The following is a 23,248-nucleotide window of genomic DNA, read 5'->3' as shown; positions in this document are numbered from 1 at the left end:
CCTTGGCCAGTTACATTATTATACAGTTATACACACATACATTATTATACAGTTAAAACACTAAATAATTTATATGGCAAAACAACGTTTGCCGGGTTAGCTAGTATAAAAAATAAAGTAATGTTGCAATGGCCAAGAAACGGTTTAATTCTAAAAATAATTTATATGCAAACAACGTTTGTCAGGTCAGCTAGTGTTTAATATAGACACACATATAGCAACTGAAACAACGTGTAGTAAGAATATCAAAAGAAATCAAGTTTTGAATAGTTTTTTAATTTATTTACACAGCTAAAACTGTAATAGGCGCTGGGAGCCTGGGGCCGGGCAGAGGTAAGACCATTGCGAGGACATAACATTGCGAATGGTTTTATGGATAGTCATCTATTAAGTTTGATAAACTTTAAAGTTCCAAACGATCTGTGCGTATTCCATGTTTATTTTCCATCAATTCCTCAAATAATAATGTATCGCATAACAACCCAATTATGAGAATTTGTAGAGAATTTAACGAAGTGTGTGCTGTGCATAAAAATACTCTTTATAAAACTTTCTAGTTTACGTAAAATAATTTAATGTTTAACTAAATTTTTTATACTGTAATTACTATTGTGTCCACTTATTAATTTTTTTACTGTATTTGGTGAATGATGTGTACAATTTTAATTGGATCTCAGGATCATAAAAATATGCTGTACTTGTTATTAGATGATAGCTTTATCTTGTTATCTGTTATTGTACCTACTTGTAAATAAATAAATAAATAAACAAGAAACGGACACATTTTTGCCACAGTCCAGGCGTCCTGTCCCTTCCAGTTCAGAAACCCAGCCAATCTAAGCTGCGGGTGGGTTTAAGCACCAATTCGAATAAATTTACCATAGACACCTCTCCGCTATTCAGAGTCCCGAATGATCTATATTTGGGTATAGTATAGTACTATTCAATACTGCATAATTTAAATTAATATCGGCCTTCGGTTATTCGATTCTGGCGTGTAATAGGAGTCAAACTTAAGCAACGATTTTTTTATGGAATACGACAAACAGGAGTACGGATCACCTGATGTTAAGTTACCACCACTTTCCTGCAACATCAGAGAAATAACAGGAACGTTACCGGAGTTTTAGGAAGGTATGCGCTCGTCAGCTTTTCGAGTATCCATGTAATATCAACAAAATTGAATTGTGACCCACCTTTGTGTCATTTCCTACAATCTTATTAAACATTTAAGTCGAAATTAGCTTGAACATACATTTCCTAACTATCTTTTATAATTTTAATAGACACAGACAGTCCACCAATAATTGTGATATAATACTTTTCGTGCAAATATAAACCTGTTTTTATGATTTTAAAAGATTTATCGGCAAAGTGGGTCAATAATCAATTATGCTGATGGTACATACCCTTGGGAGTGCACCTGCCCGATTACATGTAGAGCACAATAAGGGACCGGCTTGAAGGCCTTGCTCTATAAATGACCCCCAGTTTATTCGAAACCAACATGGCTTTGCCTTTCAGATGACCACGGAATTAGCAATCGCTCGAGTCTTTGAACTAAGATTGCGAACCTAAAATATTAGGGGATTTTGGGTTGTTATAAAAGGTAACCACGAAGACCAAGGCTCCGTTTCAGCCTTCTAACCGTTACATTAATAATGAAAACGGCCTGCGGCCGAATACGGCGAACCAAGAAACTGTTTTTACTTCTCGGTTTTTTAATAAAAATAAGGGAAGAGACCAGCACGTTCAGCTGATGATAAATGATACGCCGTGCCCAATAGAATGCAGTGCCGCTATTATATAGAACCCAAAAATTCTGAGCGTTACTACAATTGCGCTCGTCACTTTGAGACATAGGATGTTTAGTCTCATTTGCCCAGTAATTTCACTAGCTACGGCGCACTTTAGGCCGAAACACAGTATGTTTATACATTACTGCTTCACAGCAGAAATAGGCGCCGTTGTGGTACCCATAATCCATCCGGCATCCTGTTCAGAAGAGCCTCCCACTGGTAGTCGGTGACCTAATGCGACCCGTGGTCGTTTACTGAAACCCCTTACGAAAACCCCTTTACAACAGTCGGTAACCGAATCCGGTTTTGCAACCGATCGGTAAATCGACCGACTGTAAATGAGCCATTTGTGTATTTGGAGAATATTACTGATGGTATGAAATCCATTGTAGCAGTAGTACAAGTACCTATTTGATGCGAAATAAAAACGCATCGGCTCCAATCACTCGAGCACCAATCATCAATTCGGCGTTATTATGCGGAAATGCATAATTATCCAATTTTTTTGAGTTATCTTTAGGTTGTGTGAGAGTGTGTCTCGCACCGGAATTTGTCCAGTCATCATCTCCTGAGGATACTTCGTGTACAGGCGAAACACGTGTTGAATTGGTTAAAATAACTCAAAATATTTGAATAAATATTATGTTTGAACGGGTAAAAATAAAACACTTTGTATATAATACAGATATATTCCTCTCAACTAACACAAACATTGATCTCAACCAACAAAAACAATTGCTGCATCTGTTCCACCTACAAAACGAGTCATGCGAACAATTTGAATCCATACAGTTATATAAAAATGAAAAGCATTATTTTTTAATCTGTCAATGTTGACTTAAAAACTAAGTAGAAACTTAAGCAAGGGGCACACTGACCTGTTTAAATACCACTGGACAGGCTGTTCCTTATGTTTGACAGCAAATTTATTGTGCCAATTTGAAGCGCCACTCGCGAGCGTCCAGAGAACTAATTTTGACGTATGATACAATACATGGGTGCGAAGGAACGTACAATACTATGTAGTATTTTTTATTTTGAATTAACTTCATTCGCTTTCCGTGTTATTTATACTTCAAGAATCAACGTAATAAAGTACACAATTTTTTTTTTGTAAATAGTTTCACACCATCTATCGATGTTTGCTGAGGTTGTCATCACTAGTTTTAGTACCGTAGACTCTCGCTACATGGCCAACAGCGCCAAAATGGCGAATATCAAACAGGCACAAAAGCACTTTGACAGGCGCCAGTCCAGTGGTATATAGTAGAGGTCAGTGAAGGGGCAATAATTCGTTGAACGCAAATCATCGGTACCTGTCATCAAAGGAGTATTACATTATTAGCACAATACAGTAACAGAACAGTACCTTAACTTTATACGCTAGTCTAGAGCACCGAATCGACGCACGCACACACACACGACTTACACGACCGCTAAGCAATCTTGGGGAGACAAAACTATTGTGTGTCGTCAATATTTGTGTATATACCAACCCTAGCGCTCCGCCTAGATGTAAGTAAATCTCAAGGCGACCGCTGAGTTACGCGACTGTTCTTTCACATGTATTGTGGTATTAGTGCGTCCTAACGAAACTAATGAAGCACTTTAGCGGTTAGATTTCGAGGAAAGAAAGGCAACGAAATATATTATTGTTGTTAAGGAATTCAACTACAGAACAGAGAGTACTTAATACTTACAGAAGTGTCACATAGTTACACCCTTTAAAGCAGTCTTTCTCAAAGTGGTCGACAAATGGGGCATGGGCGTGGTTAGGGGAGCGATAGTTGATTTGTAATGAAATTTAGATACTTATAATTAAAATTTTGAACAAGGGTGTTTGTGCACTAATCTGTGATTTTACGGATCCATGTAAAACATACGATCTGAATGTACGTTTCTGTATGACGGCCTGTTTGAAGAATCACAGATACGAATTTAAAAATTATGAGTGCAGAGACGCCCTAATTAGTTTATATTTATATTAGGAATACTTGTACTAGGAGTGTATAAAAAATTGAGGGCGCTGAAAAACAATTGATTTTAAAAGGGGGTGGTAAAAGAAATAAGTTTGATAATCTCTGCTTTAAAGCAATAGCTAATTTAAATGCACGTCAATAAGATTCATTTTAAATTGTACCCAGTTCGTACATGATGATGGGATTTGATGCATAAATTCTTTGAACTATTACATTAGTTTCATTAGTTCGGTTTGCCGGACCCTTGATTCTATACAGTATGTTAAAGCATTCCAAAGTCTAAAAACAGGGCTGTACTTAACTACTTAACAATATGTTTTAATACAAGAAAACTAACTTAAGAATCACTACATTTGAATTACTAAGCTATAAGAAATATCAACATTAGCAATTACAACATTAAAACCTATAACTTATTATAAATTGATTCATTTGGAGACATTTCGCAATTTCGACACAGTTTCATAGGTGAATTGAACACACATTCAAAATAAAACATAAATATAACAATAAATAATCCATATTAACTTCAAATACATTAAAAACAATATATATATATATATATATATAAACAATATGAGATTTCTCCCGCTCAATTATCAATTAGCCAAAACAAATGAAGGCCTAAATTTTGATTTTCAATGAGCACTATAACCGATTCCATCTTAAAATGCCAATAATTGGCTCATATTTAACAAATTAATTCTTAAAATCTGCTCATTATTCGAGGATATTTCATTAAAATTCGAGAATTGTAAGGTAATTTAATGTATACATATAATTTGAGACATTTCACCTAATACTCTGGTAAAAAATATGTATAAAGCTATACAGATAGTTAAAAAAAACGGTCAAGAAATGTTCCAAAAATATTTTTAGATACCTACTATTTACCTACTTACGTACAAAATGGTATATTGTAGTCAAATATCGGACCTAGAAAATATATAAAATAATTATAGTACTATTTGTAGTTTACTTCCAAAACTTATTTGGCTATCGAGTAGAACTCTAATTGATCTAAAGGAGAACAACCAAATTGGTACTGGCTTGTACATTTATCATTTTTTTATAGATGACTAGCTGACCCGACAGACGTTGTTCTGTATATAATATAAAAATAATGTTTTTATATGAATTTGTCAATAAAATATCATAACATCAAAAATAACTTCGTAAAATATGCACCCTGCTGTCGTAATGAAATTGTTTCACAGCAGAACTGTCAAAGCGTCAATAAATTCTCTCATTGAAATTATGTACTGACACATCAAAGGAAAAACAAATTGTTGTTTTTATTTAATTTAGCAGCATTTTCCCATTTATTCACCTTTTAAACCTTCTCTGAACTTCCACAAATAATTCAAGACCAAAATTAGCCAAATCGGTCCAGCCGCTCTCGAGTTTTAGCGAGACTAACGAACAGCAATTAATTTTTATATATATAGATTGTACGATTTATTAAAAGAACTACATCGAGAATAGAAAGAACTGTAGAATACTTATACTCTTGGGGTAGACTGGTCCAACATGCTTATTCAAAGAATAGTGCGGTATAGCCTATTAGACATTTATTGAAGTGAAACTTCTTTATCGACGTATGAGACAAATTTTATAGCAATGTCGTCACGACTTTCGAGTAATTACGCGCCATGTTGTTTTTTCTGACAACTGTCTATAACAACAAGTTCTGTGTTCAACTGTGAATAAAGCTGGTTTCATGAAATATAAAAACCATGATATCTCATGAAAGTTTAATAAAAAAGAAACTACGTTTAAAAAAACCGAATTCAAAAACTGAAAAGTATTAAATAACTAAAAATTTAATTTAATACACCTCATGCAAACCTTTACCTTTAATATTAATAAATAATTTTATTTATATGTGCTACCTATTGATAGATTATAAGTCGGTGCCAAAAATTAAAAAAAAATGTTCATAAAATGAAAACTACTGGGCCTAATTATGTAAAATTTTTATGGGACCAAATGGCATCTATTCCGCATCGAACTAAAGAATTACGTAAATCGGATATAAATCTCAGAGTAATCGATGTACATAAAAAAAACCGATCGAATTGGGAACCTCCTCCTTTTTGAAGTCGGTTTAAAAACTGTAAGTATTCTAAAACGGTAAGGTTTGGTATGGCATACGTTTTGTTGATGTACAAAGAACTTTATTTCAGTACCAACGCCCCATACTAAGTGGTTGTTCTCCTTTATTAAGTTACGAACTTTATGAAGAGGGTTTCTAAATCTAAGAACTTGTGTACCTTAAAATAGGAACGCCGTTATTAAAACATTTGAGCATTTATCTATATAAATTATATTAATAATAATGTTACGAATGTTATTGTAAATGTTACTTGGAATGAGTTATTGAACTTAACTAGACATGCATTAATAATATTTTGAAATTTCAGGAATATATTAAAAGAAAATTTCATATTATAAAGTAACTTTCGATTGTACAGCTTACGTACAGTACCTATAGTTGGCGATTCAAATGGTATCACTCGTTCCACAGTGCAATTTCAATGCATACGACTGGAGTATTATGACGTTCTATACACTTATAAGGACATATCATTCGCAGTCTGACAGCGGAACGGCAAAAGCTTATTATCAAGCTTAAAGACTTACTGTCTTATTCATACTGACATAGCGGAGATTTAAAACATCGCTAATATACGCTTGTTAAAAAATGGTATTCATAATCGCATATTAGAGCTAAAACGCTCATTATCTCTTCGATAAAGCTGACGTGACTTAGAGTAGCCAGGACCCTTCTATAAATCTATTTTAAGCACTCGAACGCAAAAAAAACATTGCCGACATCGATATTTTGAATTGAATTTGAATTTGAAGTTTGTAATTATTCTGACGTCGACTCTTGACAACTGACAAACCATTGACATTGAAAAGATGTCTGTTTCCATTGACAGTTCCTCATTAAATTACTTAAAATCATGTTTTTTTGTACGAAATGGCAACATTGCGTACTATAGGGACGTATTAGTTATGGGAGATTTATCTAATAAATATGAATAAGGAATTTTATCGAACGTTCGATAGGCTTAAAATACGTTTTAACTAATATAGCTTTACACCTTCGAAAAGCGTTTTATTATTAATAAGGCAGAATGTAAGCACACTTTTCTACTTAGTCGTGTGTCAACTGTCACTGTCGGCATCGGGTTCTAAATTCAACATACCTATCCCTGAACCGAATAGATATTTTACATTGCTACTTATTGACCAAGAATACTTTAAAAGATTGGATTAAATGCGCAGTCACCCCTTCTATTACCTTTTGTGGTCACCCTTCGGTGGAAAGAACTGTGGAATACTTTTTTACTCTGGGGGTAGACTGTTCCGACATGCTTATTCTAAGAATATTGTGAGTCTCGTTTGCCCAGTAATTTCACTAGCGACGGCGCCCTTCAGACCGAAACACAGTGATGCTTACACATTACTGCTTCACGGCAGAAATAGGCGCCGTTGTGGTACACATAATCTAGTCTGCATCCGATGCAAAGTAGCCTCCAACTAGTAAATATGGTATGTTAGCATTTGTGGCATGTTCCATATTTCGGCTTTATTTTTATACGACCTGATTTATCTTATATGTATAGAACGTCATTGATTATTACGCTTACCGCCTAATATCTTAATTTCGTTACTTTTTTACATTAATATTTTAATCTATGACAAAACAGCAGTAAACGAGCCGCAATGCTAATGCAAGCCGAACTCGCTCTTCAGATAAAGCGTATAGATGCTAAAACTGCACGGAGACGCGCATTAAATTATTTTACATCACCGTCACTTTTATTTTACTAACTGCCCGCACATAAAGTTACTATTGATTATTGTTAATAGTTTATAAATGAATTAGAATATCGTGCGAAATCTCTTTATCACTGCACAATCTAAAATCGCAATTATTCAATATAAACTATGGATATATTAAAGCCGGACTTCAAAAAGTAAGCTTTAAACTATTTATATGATTTAAAAATTAGAAACTTATAAACCAATATGTTAACTAGTGAAACGTCAAAGATTAACATTTATCGACACGACAGCGGTGTGTCAGTATTGTCGGAAGTACAACAGAGAACACATATATTTAGATTAGGCGATGATTAAGAGGGATTTTCACTATCCGAGTCCACTTGGTCTGGCTTACAAACATCCCGATCCAGCTTCTGTGTGGCGTCTGTATATATCTACATATACACAATTAATATAATAAAAAATGTTTATAGCTGTACGTTGAAGAAATTTTAACGAGTAGGTTGATTTAGAAAGTGCATAACCACTATATCGAAAACACTTTACATATTATATTGCAATTGAAATGATTTGTAAAACGATGAAGCTATAAATATAGATTAAATAAATTGGCAATGAGTTTCTTACTACTTCTTCTCATTAAAGCTCAACCTTTTCCAAAGTGGCGGTAAATGTAAAAACGAAAATAAATACTTTTGATATTCATAAGTGTTCAACTAAATGAATAAAGTGATTTTGATTTGATTTGATATAAAATAGACCACATCAAAACAATTTGTTAGGCAATGTCCAAATACAAAAAATAACGTTGAAGGAAAGGTACCTAAAGCGATCCCTTTTTTGTCACTCCGACGCCACACAAACTCGTTTACTTCGATAAAAGTGGATAAGGAAGGTTATAAATTTTTATTTTATTTTCGAATTTGATCCAAATAGCACCCACTATTAATACAAAAATCCGACTGAACTCGTATGAATAAAGCCACGTTCAAGTCCACTCGGGTCGAATGCCATCGTCCTAGTATATTCGGATCAAGTGTTTACGTAATACGAGTAACATCCGAGAGATTTTATTAATCCGAATAGACTCGGACAGTGAAAACCCTGCTTTACAAGCAAACGAAACATCTAATACTCTAAAACAGTTATAGTATTTCTTTACACTACTAATGACAAATCGAATAACAATCAAGAGAGACGCGGTAGGTTCCATGATGCGCGGTTAAGTTGAGGAGGACCATGAATCATCCTGAACCGGGTTAAAAACAAAAACAAACTGTTAATGAAAATATGAAAGTGAACTCCATACTAGCCTAGCGTGCTAAATTAGTGTGGAGAAATTAATGAGAACATGCAATCGCTCTAAGGTTGAAATCTATAGAGCGTACTTAAGACTTTTCTCAGACTTTACTTACGTAAAACTTAGCTGAGTTACAGCTTAGCATGATTTCGTTTTTATAGTCATTTGACAGCTGAAATTAAGCTGATCTTAAGCTAAGACAGACCAATGCAAAAGCGTAAGTCTGAGGAAAGTCTTAGTAGGCTATAGATCTCAGCCTTAGTGCCTTTTTATAGTCCGGTCCATGGCTGCCGTTAGCTTTCATACGTGCCAGCGTGAGAGGTACTACTCCGAATACAGGCCAGTACGTCGCGACGTTAAGTATTTAGCAGGGACTGCCAGTGACGTACAGGACTCGCCCAGGCTTACAAACGCACCCACGGTCAGTCATCAACCGGGCAATCATAAAAGGCAGGCGCTCAACAGACCAAGCAACGTCAATTGACGCAAAAACAGACATTATGAAGGTGCTGTTTGCAGTAACGAGACAGCCTAGCTTACTGTGACGTAATTTTAAATATGTTACCGGAAGCCATGTTCATGAAATGTTATTATGGACGTGGGAGACGCAACGCCTGTAAACTTTTTTGCCGCCATTAACAATGTCAACGACGCGCGTTTTATGTGAAACTTTGTCCCTCGCACAGCCACGTTGTGGGATCCATCACCGAACTAATAATATCTTGAAAGGACAAATATCCAATAAAGGTCCGATAAGCTAAAAGACAGGCTGTCATCATATGCCTTACATGCCAATGAGTTTAAAATGAGTTTGGAAGTATTTTTAGGAATATTTGAACAAATATTTCAATAGATTTGGTGGGTTACCCAATTTTATTTAAATAACATAATTTTTAAAGGATAAAAATGCGTGTATAAGTAGCTGTATTAGATTTAAATTAAAATTTATATTATTACTAATATTTTTAACTAACTTTCTAACAGCTACAATAACCTACCTACACGCGTTTTTATCCCTAAAATCGTATTTTAATTTAATAAATATGTAATGCATTAATCAAAGCAAATACTAATTACCCACTTGTTCTTACCTATGATATACATATGATATGGTACACAGGGAGAAAATATTACCAATAATAAATGGAACATCTGGATTGTTTATGATATGATAGTATAAGATAGTATAACCATTAAATATGGCAATGATTTATAAGAGATTTACACTAATGTGTTGAGCAATAATAAAAATCATACATAAAGTATATATCACACTAAAATGCACGCAATTTGCGTATGCATACGCAAATAGTACACGCAAGTAATAACAGTATGATTTTAAAATTTATAAAAACGCTCTGAGATTTTAAAATCGTTTACAATATCATTATAAATGCCATTGAATTTAACTTTTGTTAAGTATTGAAATAATCGATATAATAATATTATAATATAATAAGTTAATAAAAAATATATATTTTTATGATTCTGTAAAGTTGTACAAAAATGCCTCACAAGCTGTTGAACACATTTTTTTAGTCCTATTAATAGTTAGCCTGTTATTTAGTTTGTTTATTGAGTTGATAAGGCTGAGATTGTAAGGCTTTCCGCATGGAGCCAAAATCCGATCACGTTTTTATTTCTAATATAATTTTTTTTCCAATTAAAGATTATAAGGGACATTATTAATACAAATAGTTTATTTTGTCTCAAAAGAAAACGTATTATACAAAAAACCATGTACAAGTTTAGTATACACAAATAAAATATATTCAGGGTACGACAGACATTATAATTTCGTAACAGCAAATTATTATTTTCATTTATAATAAGGAATTGATTTAAATATGTAATTGCTGCGAAAGATAGATTTGTATAATAATCTTTCACAAATCCCAGCCTTATGTCTACTTTAATAGCACAGGTTCGAATTCTGTATTGAGTAAATAGTTTAAAATATTAGTATCTATACTTTAATATTATCTAGATTGAGTCTGGTTCCGATCAATTCTACTCATCAGATAGTACACTGCAAAATGCATCAGATAGTACACTGTAAAATAGATCAGATAGTACACTGTAAAATGCATCAGATAGTACACTACAAAATGTGCAATTAAATGTATATGGGAACCAGATAATGCGTATCTAAACCTGTCTATTTTGTGCCATCAGAGGCTCCATTGATGCAGGTGTTGGCTCCTTCTGATATGGTCGGGATTTCGACATGGACTTTTTTGAGCTGGATTCTTCTCCGTAAGCTGTTAAAGATACAAATACTATAGCGAAACAATATATCATTACCACTGAATTAAATGGATTTAGGACTTAAACTCGGGCTAACTAATCAAATAAAATTCAATATTTCACCTATACTAATTTACCAATGGGAGGCTCCTTTGAAGAGGATGCCAGGTAGATTGTGGGTATCACAACTGCACCTATTTCTGCTGAAGCAGTAATGTGTAAGCTTTACTGTGTATCGGTCTGAAAGGCGTCGTAGCTAGTGAAATTAGTGGGCAAATAAGACTTAACGTCTTATGTCTCAAGGTGACGAGCGCAATTGTAGTGCCGCTCAGAATTTTTGGGGTTTTTCAATAATCCTATGCGGCTCTGCAAGATAATGGGCAGGGCATATCAATTACCATCAGCTGAACGTCCTGCTCGTCTCGTCTGCAGTGCCGCTCAGGATTCTTGAAAAACCCAAAAATTCTGAGCGGCACTACAATTGCGCTCGTCACCATGGGACATGAGATGTTAAGTCTCATTTTCCGAGTATCTAATTTCACTAGCTACGGCGCCCTTCATACCGAAACACAATAATGCTTACACATTACTGCTTCACGGCAGAAAAAGGCGCCTCCCACTGGTAAATCTATACCTTCTACGGACTACTACGAACAGAAGTTACTTTGCCTTGTGGGCATCAAATTTTTAATATGAGTTATTCGATCAATTTTCCCGAGCAATTAGCCCGAGTATAAGTCCAATCAAAGAACTCAGTATTAGTGAACATGCATTTAATTTTATCAATCTAGTATAAGTACAAGTACTGGCAAAGCAATAAATTTTAAACTATTCATGCTATTTAATACCATGCCTTGATCACATGCAGGAAAATACTTTCATCTTGAATGGTCGATATTAATAGAAAATCGAAAGTAAAGATAATTCATATGTCTGCTTAGACTGTGACAGCTGTGAACACGTCGAAAAAAAATAGCGACGAGCAGATAGCCTCTATTTTCAGCAACGAACGCACACAAAGTGACTTATGTATCTCGAGTGTAAGATATGCATGCAGACAAGTATCATGCACACTAAAATAATAAACCTGGCCTGTTGTCATTCGTTGCCTATGTATAATTTACCTAAGGCTTTTAATTTTCCGACTCCAATAACAGTTACATTATGAATTAAGTTCACAAATTACGATTGAATTTATGAACGGGCTTTAATTAAATTGCCTTAATTTGAATAATATTTTAAGTCGGTATTAAAATTTCGAGTAAGTAATTATAATACTGAAGCCAGATGGGCTAAGTATAAATAGATTGTGCTTATCAGTTACCATCAAGTTAGTCCTTGCCATTTAAATGTTAGGCTAATATTATGTGGCAGGTTATTGTATAGGAAGTGTTATAATGGTGTACCATCGACAAAATTGATTCATAACACACTTAGCTGATAATTCTATCAAAATCATAAACACAGATTTATATCTGCACGAAAAAAATTGCATGACAATCGGTGGACTGGCAGTGTCTAATAAAATGTGAATACAGGTAACCGCCCTATAACCACGGACGAGTAAAAAAAGAAGGACTCCGCGCCGTGATATTAGCAAGTGAAGCACCTTTTTGCTAGTGTGTGTCCGCACACAAGTAAAATAAGAAGGACACCGTGTCACCTTACATAACAGTGAGGCACAAAAACAAGCCGGTAAACGTGTAAATACATAGCCCCACGCATACACTTACACTACAACAAGCCGATCGGCCACCATTGTGAGATTTGCCATCGTCTGTGACAGATCAGTTTGCGTCGCAATAAAATATTTAAAAGTAAAAACAATACTATAAAACTATTTGTGTATATATTATTATTTAAGCGAGAAAAAATTGTGTAACTGGTATACCCTGTAACCGCACACACACTAGCATAAAGGTGCTTCACTTGCTAATATCAGGGCGCCGAGTCCTACTTTTTTAATAGTCCGTGATTTGCATATTAGGAAATTGACTTGAGATGTCGCCGTTTCAAATCTAAACAATATGTTGTATTTTACTTTTAAAGTTATTAGAAAAAGGACACAGAGATCATTCGAGCAAAAGCACCATCACCAACAAACATTGTCGTATTTTCATACGATTGCGTACCTCTCATACTATAAACCCCAACATCGTATGTACGTTGATGAATTCATATGGAAATAAAAACATTCGTTTAATATGAGCCATTTTTATAATAATAAATATAAAATATGATAACTCTTTATAATAAATACATAATCAATGCCTTATTTATAAAAAAGGATACAAAAATATTTTGAGCTCCGTAAATTGTCAAACTACTTAACTTAGATTAAGGATTGGTCTCCGCTGCGCTCCAACTAGATACCGTAGGCGTAGTCGCAAATTGCGGCAACTTTTACTATGCCCAAGTGGGCGTACTCGAGCCAGTCTCGAACAACAAGCAACAAGAACAATGTTCTGTCAAACTTTGCTAATAATTGAAACTATAATCCCGGCTTGCGTAGTAAAACTTTGTAAAAGTACCTAATACTTACCTACAAGACATAAAAAAGACACTGATCACATATCATCAGTAATTATTTTGTATTTTATTAATTTCAATGTAAAATAACACGAAGGGTATGTTTCAAAATTTGAAAGATGCCATTGAGTGTCAAGATGCCACGCACACAAGCATCTAATAGTTGCCGTAATAAAAAAGCTATTGTTCTCAGGCAGTGCAGTATCTAGTTGTAGCGCAGCGGATACCAATCCTTAATCTAAGCTTACAGTGTTAGCGTCGAGACAAAGTGTGCAAGAGAGAAAAACATCTCTAACTGTGATACGGCAAGATCAAAAAGAAAAGCGAATCTGTTCGGGTTGATACCAGCGGCCGAATTCCACCACCGGACATTACGTGCAAAGTACCAACCGCATCACGTAGACGTCTGGCATTCCACAAACGCGCGTTTTGCAAGAAATTTCTTGCCTCGCACAGCTACTTTATGGAATCCAATTACCGGCTGCGGTTTTCCCGAACAGATACGACTTAGGGACCTTCAAGGAAAAAGCATACTCCGATCTTTGAGGCCCGCAACGCATTTGTTGACAGCTGATGTTGCGGATATCCATGGGCAGTTGTTTCATCTCTCCCCATCCCGTCAGCCTTTCGCCCGTTTGCCCTCTCTTATATAAAAAAATATTGTAGGTACTGTAACCGATTTTGATTGACAAGTCGTAAACAGTCAACCACGCGTGGTATTATCTGCTTAGGCCTTGTCCAGAAAGGGCGAATTCGCCGCGAATCTCTCGCGCTTAATTCGCGCGTACGTTGCGTAACGTAAGGAGCGTACTAATGCGCGAGCATTTGGGAACGGAACCAGTTGAAAACATGGAGTTGAACGAAGCGGTCTCTTTGTGGTTAGCTTACCGTCGCTGGAAGAGACAGAAATGGAGGGAAAATAGAATGTATTTAGTACATCCAATTATTAATGATAGAATGACACATAGTATGTTTGACACTTTGTATCCGAAATTAAGACAATATGAGAAAAGAATTACTAACTTCTTTCGTAATAATCTTTTCATTTGATGAAAATATTAACACCAATTCTTCCCAAGACCTACGTTTTAAAAACCTATTGGCATAATCAGGTGATTCCAAATCCCATATCGTCGGTCTTTTTTCTATTTCGTCTATAAACAATTCCGTGTCAAAATTTTGGCGCTCCATTTCCCTCGATACGTGCACTCGCTCTAGAGTTCGCGCGTTAACTGGACGCAACAAGGCGTCCCTACTCCCTAGTATCTCGACTCGCGCGCAATACGCGCGAGTCGAGAGTCTGGCGTAGTGCACGCGATTCACGCGCGTATTTTGAATTCGCGCGATGCTTGTGGACGCGATGTATTGATGTCTAGTACCTCGACAACGCGCGTATGAATTCGCGCGATACGATTCGCGACGAAGTCGCCCCTTCTGGACAAGGTCTTAGTATTTGAAGTAGCACCACTAGTTAATGCACACTTGACAAATATTATTGGTCACGAATTATCGGGCTGTCAGATTGTCTATACGCTTAGTATATTCAAAATCCATGGTCAAACCACGTGGCACATATATTTTCTTATTTTTTTTTCATTTAAAAAAATATTTCTATTGATTGATCAATAGAAATATTTTTTCGAGTTGACTCGATAAAATGTTACATATTTAAACGAAGTGAAAGTATAGATAAGCGAGATTAATAATTATAATGCATTTATTTCAATTAAGGATATTTTTATAAATAAGGCATAATTATAATAAATAAGAATAGTAATATCTTAAGAAAAATATGTCAGTGTTAAAATTAAATAAAAATATTAATATTATATATAACACAGTAAATATACCCAATAAAACACACATAGAAAATTACCAAAAAAAGTGCGCCTATTTTTACTTTTAATATATAGCTCTAATAATGTCTATGCAGTGGCAAAAATTTCAGACAGGGTTGCCAATTTCTTTTTAGCAGCTCATCCATATTTAAATTACACAAATTAGCAATAAACTTGATATATTTTATTTATTTATTTACACTGCATGCTATTTCAAATCCCATTAATATGAGATAGGTATTATTTTCTCATCTAGATATTATTTTACTATATTTCCATCTAGGTTATAATTATAAAAAAAAATCTGCGAATATATATTTGTGAAAAAAAGTTGAATTTGGTGTTATTTTTCGAAAATCTATAACTATCCAAATATTGTAAGCTCTCTCGAGTGTAAGATCGCCCCTACACGAGACATCCTCGGAAGAAGTTGACTCGCCAAATTCTGCCAATTCAGTCTCGTGCCAGAATTCAGCAGAAGCCCACAACATTTGGATAATATCATTAAAATCTTTAATACATTAAAAGCTACTAATCAAAAATGTATTAAATTGCAAAATAAAACCAACTTACTGACTGAGAATAATTGCAAAACATCGAATAGCTTTATGAAATCAAATTTTATCCCAAAGTTAATGCAAACATGAACACAATTCTAGTTATTAGTATGAATAGTAAAATCCCAAATGTAGATTAAAATACATTAAAATGTACGTACCATTCTTTTATCTTCTGATAGATATATATGCCCATCATAGGTATTGGTGTCATAATAGCCACTGAAACTGGAACGACTGAAATAGATGTTTTTTTTAAGAATTGGTACAAATATATTAGTTTTTTTTGTATCGGGTTTTTTACGGGTCACCTGTTGTTAAGTGATCACCGCCGCCCATAATCTCTTGCAACACCTGAGGAATCACAGGAGCGTTGCCGGCCTTTAAGGAAGTTTTGAGACGTTTCTGCATTTGTAGCAGTAGTATTTGTATATTTACAGGAATTCTAAGCTTTTGAATTTTGAATTAAGGCAATTCTTTACAGTCAGCAAAAAGAGGTTCATTACATTTTGAAGAATAAATATATTGACAATAAAAAGTCAATGTTGAATGCCAAATAAATAATAATTATATCTTAGATTAAGGATTTGTCTCCGCTGCACTCCAACTAGATACCGCAGGCGTAGTCGCAAAGTGCGGCAACTAATACTACGCCCAATTGGGGGTACTCGAGCCAGTCTCGAATAATGTGTGACGTTGACATGCCACATGTTCTGTTAAACTTTGCTAATAATTGAAAAAATAATGCCGGGTTTAGAAGTAAAACTTTGTTGAAATAATACCACAAGAAGTAAGAAAGACACTGGGATCACGTCATATCATAGTGAGTATTATGTATTTTATTAATTTCAATGTAAAATAACACGAAGCGCATGTTACATTATTTGAAAGAGGCCATAGAGAGTCAAGATGCCACGCACACAAACATCTAATAGTTGCCGTAATAAAGAAGCTATTGTTATTAACTATTTAGGTAGCATGGTATCTTGTTAGAGCGCAGCGGAGATCATTCCTTATCTAAATTATAAACATTGCTAATTGTTGTGAGATATACTATTTGGTTTTAGTTGATAAATGAATGAATTGATTTTATTTGTGGTTTATTCGTAAGATTCATCATATTTATTGTTCAGTGTTATTATTGTTAAGTTATTAGAAATTTCAAGGCACAGGTGAGACTTTAGATATAATATCAGAAAAAAAAATAACAGTTAACACAAAAATGATTCATCGGAAAAAAATTAGGATGAGTGAAATGTCTGGAGTTGAAGAAATTTGGAATTAAAAATTATGTTTAATATTATTTAATAGTCTCATATCATTCATTAGTATCAGCCAAGCGAAAAAATGTGTCGATCCTCTCACAGCTAAAGATAAGAACCCGTCTGTCCACGATATGCCACCGGCGAATTCTTTCGTATTTTGGCCACATCATACGAAGGGGTAATGAGAGCCTGGAGAAATCAATCGTAGTCGACGAAATAAAACACTCCAGAGGGCCTACCATCAACTTGTAATAAGCGATGCGAATCCGATGCAGTTCGATGCATCACTAAAATTCGTACCATGAAGTGCCTTTTACTGAATGGCGTTTGAATCGCTTATGAAGAATGAACGAAATAAAATTTCGTTTCGAAACCTAAAACGATATGATTTTAGCGGTTATTTTGCGTAGAAAATACTAAAAATACATTTTAAAATTGCGCTTTATAGCGTCAAATTATAAACCATTAATCCCTTTTTTGTACTTATTAAATAATAGTAATATAAATAAATAGTTCTTTGATACACAAATTAAATGTTTGCTTAAGTGTTTTCGTAAAAATAACGAGTTATGAACGCACCACCATTGATGTTTGATTTGACAGGACCACAGAGTACATTTTTTTAATTCGTTCTTGCGAACAGGCTATAGGCCGGGCCCTTATTGCCTCGTCTTTAGTATTTTAATTTTTGGTATTTGTTTTACAAAAAAGTCCAATAAAGTATTCTCATCTCATCTTTAATCAATAAAATTTTTCTTTTCTATGTTTTCACTATTTTTTAAAAGTTATTAACAACACGATTCACTTTCCTCTAAGGAAGTAGCAACGTTTTTCGAATCGGTCACTTTGACAAATAAGCTATCCAGTTTAGGTTGAAATAACACCTCATGGTACGAATGAATGAACGAACTAAATCAGTTTGAGATTCAATTGATATAATTTTTGACATTCATTTGACATTATTGCGATTAAATCAACCTAAATTAGATAGCTCTAATTACGTCGTGGTACGAAATAGCAAAGCAGTGCATTTTAGGTTGTCAATTGAATCGCAATAAGAGTTCATGGTAGGCCCGCAGGTCCCCGAGGTTTAGCTCCTTTGTCAGGGCCACGATGGACAGAAGCCGATGGAAGCTAATAGTTCACTCCAAATGTGGACCACTTGTTAATCAATAAAGACCACGATCCTCAGTCATGAGGGAACGTCTATAGAGAGAAATCATTAGTATTGTGAACAAGTTCATCGCTTCCTCAAAAACTCACCCGTAGTAAGATCCGCTTCCGGCTGCGGCAAGGCATAACCCAGCAGGAATATAGCGATCCCAGTATTTTGTATCCCCGTCTCTATCGATATGGCGAGCGCGTCCGGGTGAGACTGCTTGCACAACACCGCTGCTATGTAGCCCAACAAGTATCCCAGCCAGGGTATGCCCATACCGGCTACTATAATCTGAAAGTACACGGAAATCCGAAGGTAAGCACCAATTGAGAGAGATGTTATAGTTATTTATGCAACTGTTGTTATAAGGGGTATTAAAATACTAATGTGGGTGGGTAAATTACAAATTCGCGACGGTATACACTTAACATCAGACGAATTATAAACTCGCCTATACATAAAAAATATGGAAATCGGTCGAATCGAGAAGACTATTCCGTATTAGTTATTTATGCAACTGTTGTGTAATAAGGGGTATTAAAACACGAATGTGGATTTCATTTTCACATGAGTCTTTTAATACCTAGTTATCAACAGTTTCATACAAGACTTTATCTACACCCATAATATGAATCCTCTATAAAAGATTATTATGAAAACGGATGATAATAAATTTCATTACAACACTCGTTTGGATGATGTAATGGTTATAAGGACATTGGGTGTTTTAATGTTGGCAATAAACTTACTGTCTCAGAATCTTTAATAGAGGATTTAAAGCATGGATGATGATAAAGGTATACTCTCGGGTAAGAGATGTTAAGGTGGGGATAGGCCTGTTGACGTCATTCGGGAACGACATACTAGTTATACAAATTTAATAAATTAACAATAAAAATAACCTTAGAATTCCACCTTCGCACGACACGCCATTAATTAGGATGACCGCTGAGTTACGTTACTATTTTATTATCTGGATTGTGTTATGGTCGACCCACAAATCGCGTGTCTTTTTAACCGACTTCAAAAAAGAAGGAGGTTCTCAATTCGACTACAATCTCTAACACCTTTTTCACATAAAAAACATTACGGTGTTATTACAAAAAAAATAATTTAAGCGTGGCTTAGACACGTGTTTTGTTGAACAGAGTCTAACTATTTAAACGACGTCTAAAATGGAGTTTATCTTTTTGTAATACAAAACAGTGTTTAGCTTGTTGATTGAGTGAGTTGGCGTACATTCATTCTCACGCGATCCGATTAAAACAAATGACATAATATATAAATATGAGTAAATATTGTTTATATTTGTTTTATGTTTTTATAAAAGAAATCATGCATTCTTTTATAAATTTTAACGAAGCACCTTAACTGAAGTGTTCAGAAACAAGTAAAGGGACGGATCGCAATTGTTGACAGCTGTCATTAATTTATCGGTCATCATATAATCTGAATCGTCCATATGAATATAAGCGTCAGCCCGTGTTTAAATATAAACAATGTCTAAAGATTGTTAAACGCTAAACAACAGAAAGACAGAGCTTTATAATAGAACTTTTTTTAAAACAAGTGTTCAACACATGTTTAACTTTTTTGTTATAACACACAACATGTAGAAGTGCAGAAGATTCTACATACATGTAGAAGCAATGTGCCTTAAAGGTATTTAATTTAATCAAGTTAATTCTGACTCACCTGCCATGTAAACAGCTTGAATATATACAAATTCGTCACGATAGCGAAGACTATGATGAACAAGAGAAGTGTAGAGGAAAACCCCTTTAATATCCGCACCATAAACGCGGCGACTTTCGGCATAAACCTCTGCATAGCTAAGCCGATGGCTAGAGGCACTATTAAACCGACCACGAAGGTGGCTATCCTCGCATAGGGTACGACGATTTTCGCGTTCCTGAATACCACTTGCCCCAGTGAGAAAAGCCAAGCTGGCATAAAGGCTGAAAGAGAAAAACCATGATATAGTTTTCCAATAATTGTGAAATGTAATTTTTCTAAGCAGCTAATTCAAAATCCACCATTTTAATTGAATCAGTTCATATGGCGTTGCCATTGTACCAACTTTTTTTATATCGTATAGAAATTTACTAAAATTTCTTCTAAAATTTTTTGTACATTAATTAGTATCCTTAAAGTTAAATGTAATTCGAGACTAACGTCGTTCTAAGCAATAACATCAACTAACAATTACTCTTAAACCGTTAGATGTTATTTTTAATATTTATATCTTATATATAAAATTCTCGTGTCACAATGTTACCTTACTCCTCCGAAACGGCTTTACTGATTTTTACCAAATTTTATATGCATTTTCAGTAGGTCTGAAAATCGGCTACTTTCTATTTGTCATACCTCTAAGTGATAAGGGTTGTTCACCTTTAACATTGTTTTTTTAATATTTGGACAATAATTTTTATTTTGATTATAATACGATAAAAATACATGCAACTTAAAATTTTCGCCCATCTACGATCTACAACTATTTTTGTATCACGATTTTATATTATTCTGTTCCATCCAAACCGAAATAGGGTTGCAAGATGGCAATCGAATACAATAATTGTAGTACGATATATTTGGTAAGTCTGAGAATCTGTTGCATCAAAATTTTAATATATATTTTTAATATGTTATATGGCAATACGAAGAAGCTTATGAAATTTTACCGTTAAAATAATATTTATTTATTCGATTAGACTAACACATACCAAAAGCAGCAATAGTACATATTGAAGTCATTGCTAGAGACAGGTTGAGATTGCCGCCCAGAATGTACGTCCATATATTCGAAGCTCCCCCAGCAGGTGAGACTCCGACACAGAACATCCCCAGTCGCATAGCAGCCGAGTCCGGAAATATCACATAGCTAAGGCCGAATGATATCTGAAAGATGTTTCATAATCTACGTTAGGTATAAGAAGAAAAAAACAATAAATGCTTAAATATTAATTAAATAATATTCAGAAGTGCTGCTTGTAGCATCATAAGCAGCACTCGTCCTGTTATATCTATATATATAAAAACGAATTGCTGTTCGTTAGTCTCGCTAAAACTCGAGAACGGCTGGACCGATTTGGCTAATTTTAGTTTTGAATTATTTGTGGAAGTCCAGAGAAGGTTTAAAAGTTGAATAAATATGAAATTGCTCGGAATTAAATAAAAACAACGATTTTGATTTTCCATTGATGTGCCCCCCGTCGTTCAGAAATCAAATTAAAATAATAGTTTCAAATGAATAACTGATTACAATTTTTATATTTTTCTAACTTTCTCAGGAGGTAAAAAATAAACATAATTTTAGGTAACTATAGTAGATAGATTAACTACAGTTGTTAACTATCTAACAGATTATTTTTATGTAGTTTGATAAATCTTAAGTTTTGGTCAAAAAAAAAATTTCTGAACCTAGCCGCACCACAAAACAAAACAAAAAATTTAGTTTATCAGAAAGCTTTAAATCGATTAACAGACAGTATCATAACTGTGTGTGTCAATATCAAATTGAAACCTTATAAACATTTTTTTTTTATATTATTTTAGGAAAACTCTGTTTTGTAAGTAAGCAACATCATGTGTAATTAATCGATAATAATAATAAAATTTCATTCAAAACGAGCATTTTTTTAATTGTTTTAATAAAAAAATAATTCCTATTGTTTGTTTTAAGTTTTTTTTTTGAACAAAAGGTCTTTTATTTATCCCTTAAGGCAGTACGACGTCTGACTGACTAATTATGACAGTAATCACGACCATCATGTTCACGAAGCAATCCTTACACAAATAATGAATTCAAGCTCTTAAAGTTGATGCATCCAACACATGATAATTAATATTTATACAATTTACTCTGTATTAAGTATACAACAATTAGTATATTCACCAGAGGCATAAACAGGAACTGTCCACACATCCCGATAATCGGACCGATCGGCTTTCTGATCACATCCCTGACAGTGGGCCAGTGCATTGCACACCCGAAGTTTATGAATATCAATGACACCTGCGGACAAAGAATATTGTTACGATATTTTAAAAGTGAGGGTAGACGCAAAAAGACAACTTTTTGGAACGATATTCCTTACGGCAGGCTTGGAGGAGATAGGGATTTTGCTGCGGGACCGAACTGAAAAAAATGTGATAGTAAAACCGTAAAAAAAAGTCCGTGGAATAAAACCGTTAATTGAGACGTGCGCAGGCGCGACAGTCGTTTCTATTTCTATGTAATTTTATGTTGTCGAACAAAAATAAAGAGACATAATATTTTGTTATTTTAATTGATAATTTGGATTACGATTTTTTTTATTTTACGTAATTTAATATTTCCTCTAATACTGAATTTCCTAAATACTTTCGTGTAGTTAAATAAAAACTAATCTGCAAAATTTAAGATAAAAATCAAGAAAACCTTCATAAAATTGAACAAGATTTTTCTTTTACAAATTGTGTCGATTCTACATTAGCCGAAGGAACTTCGTTCCTACCTGGTGTCCCACGACACCACATCTTTTTTTTTTGAAGTGTAAGCTACCTAAGGTGCGATTAGCACCGTCCCACGGGGTGACAGACGGTGGCGGGGACGGGGTACTATGACGGGGTCAGCGGGTTACAACAGTCTCACGCGTTGCCCTTCCCCACTTCACCGTCCGCTTCCCCCTGACATCTTTGAACGGTCGCGCACGAAGTTGTCGGACTATAGCGTAGTTTGTCAGTTCAGGCAAAGTTACTGCTATCTCAATATATATAAATTACGTGACACGTT

At 34.5% G+C, this 23,248-nt stretch overlaps 1 protein-coding gene across 4 annotated transcripts in view; it reads right to left on the bottom strand.

Moving 5' to 3' along the window:
• Positions 1–2,468: 2,468 nt before the first annotated feature.
• Positions 2,469–23,248, bottom strand: part of LOC126979544 (sodium/bile acid cotransporter 5-like) — a 67,720-nt gene continuing 46,940 nt past the window's right edge. For 3 of the 4 annotated variants that reach the window (XM_050828902.1, XM_050828903.1, XM_050828901.1), the window contains exons 5-10: positions 22,370–22,489; positions 21,198–21,372; positions 20,167–20,429; positions 18,576–18,762; positions 16,209–16,284; positions 2,469–11,137 (exon numbers count right to left, since the gene is read on the bottom strand). In XM_050828902.1, the coding sequence (XP_050684859.1) occupies positions 11,035–11,137; positions 16,209–16,284; positions 18,576–18,762; positions 20,167–20,429; positions 21,198–21,372; positions 22,370–22,489 (924 nt within the window). In that variant the 3' untranslated portion in view covers positions 2,469–11,034. The remainder of the gene's footprint in view (positions 11,138–16,208; positions 16,285–18,575; positions 18,763–20,166; positions 20,430–21,197; positions 21,373–22,369; positions 22,490–23,248) is intronic. The other variant, XM_050828904.1, reaches the window with a different exon arrangement.

The sequence above is a fragment of the Leptidea sinapis genome, chromosome 3 (assembly GCF_905404315.1).
Source record: "Leptidea sinapis chromosome 3, ilLepSina1.1, whole genome shotgun sequence".
Lineage (NCBI taxonomy): Eukaryota > Metazoa > Arthropoda > Insecta > Lepidoptera > Pieridae > Leptidea > Leptidea sinapis.
This window is presented reverse-complemented; position numbering and strand designations above follow the sequence as displayed.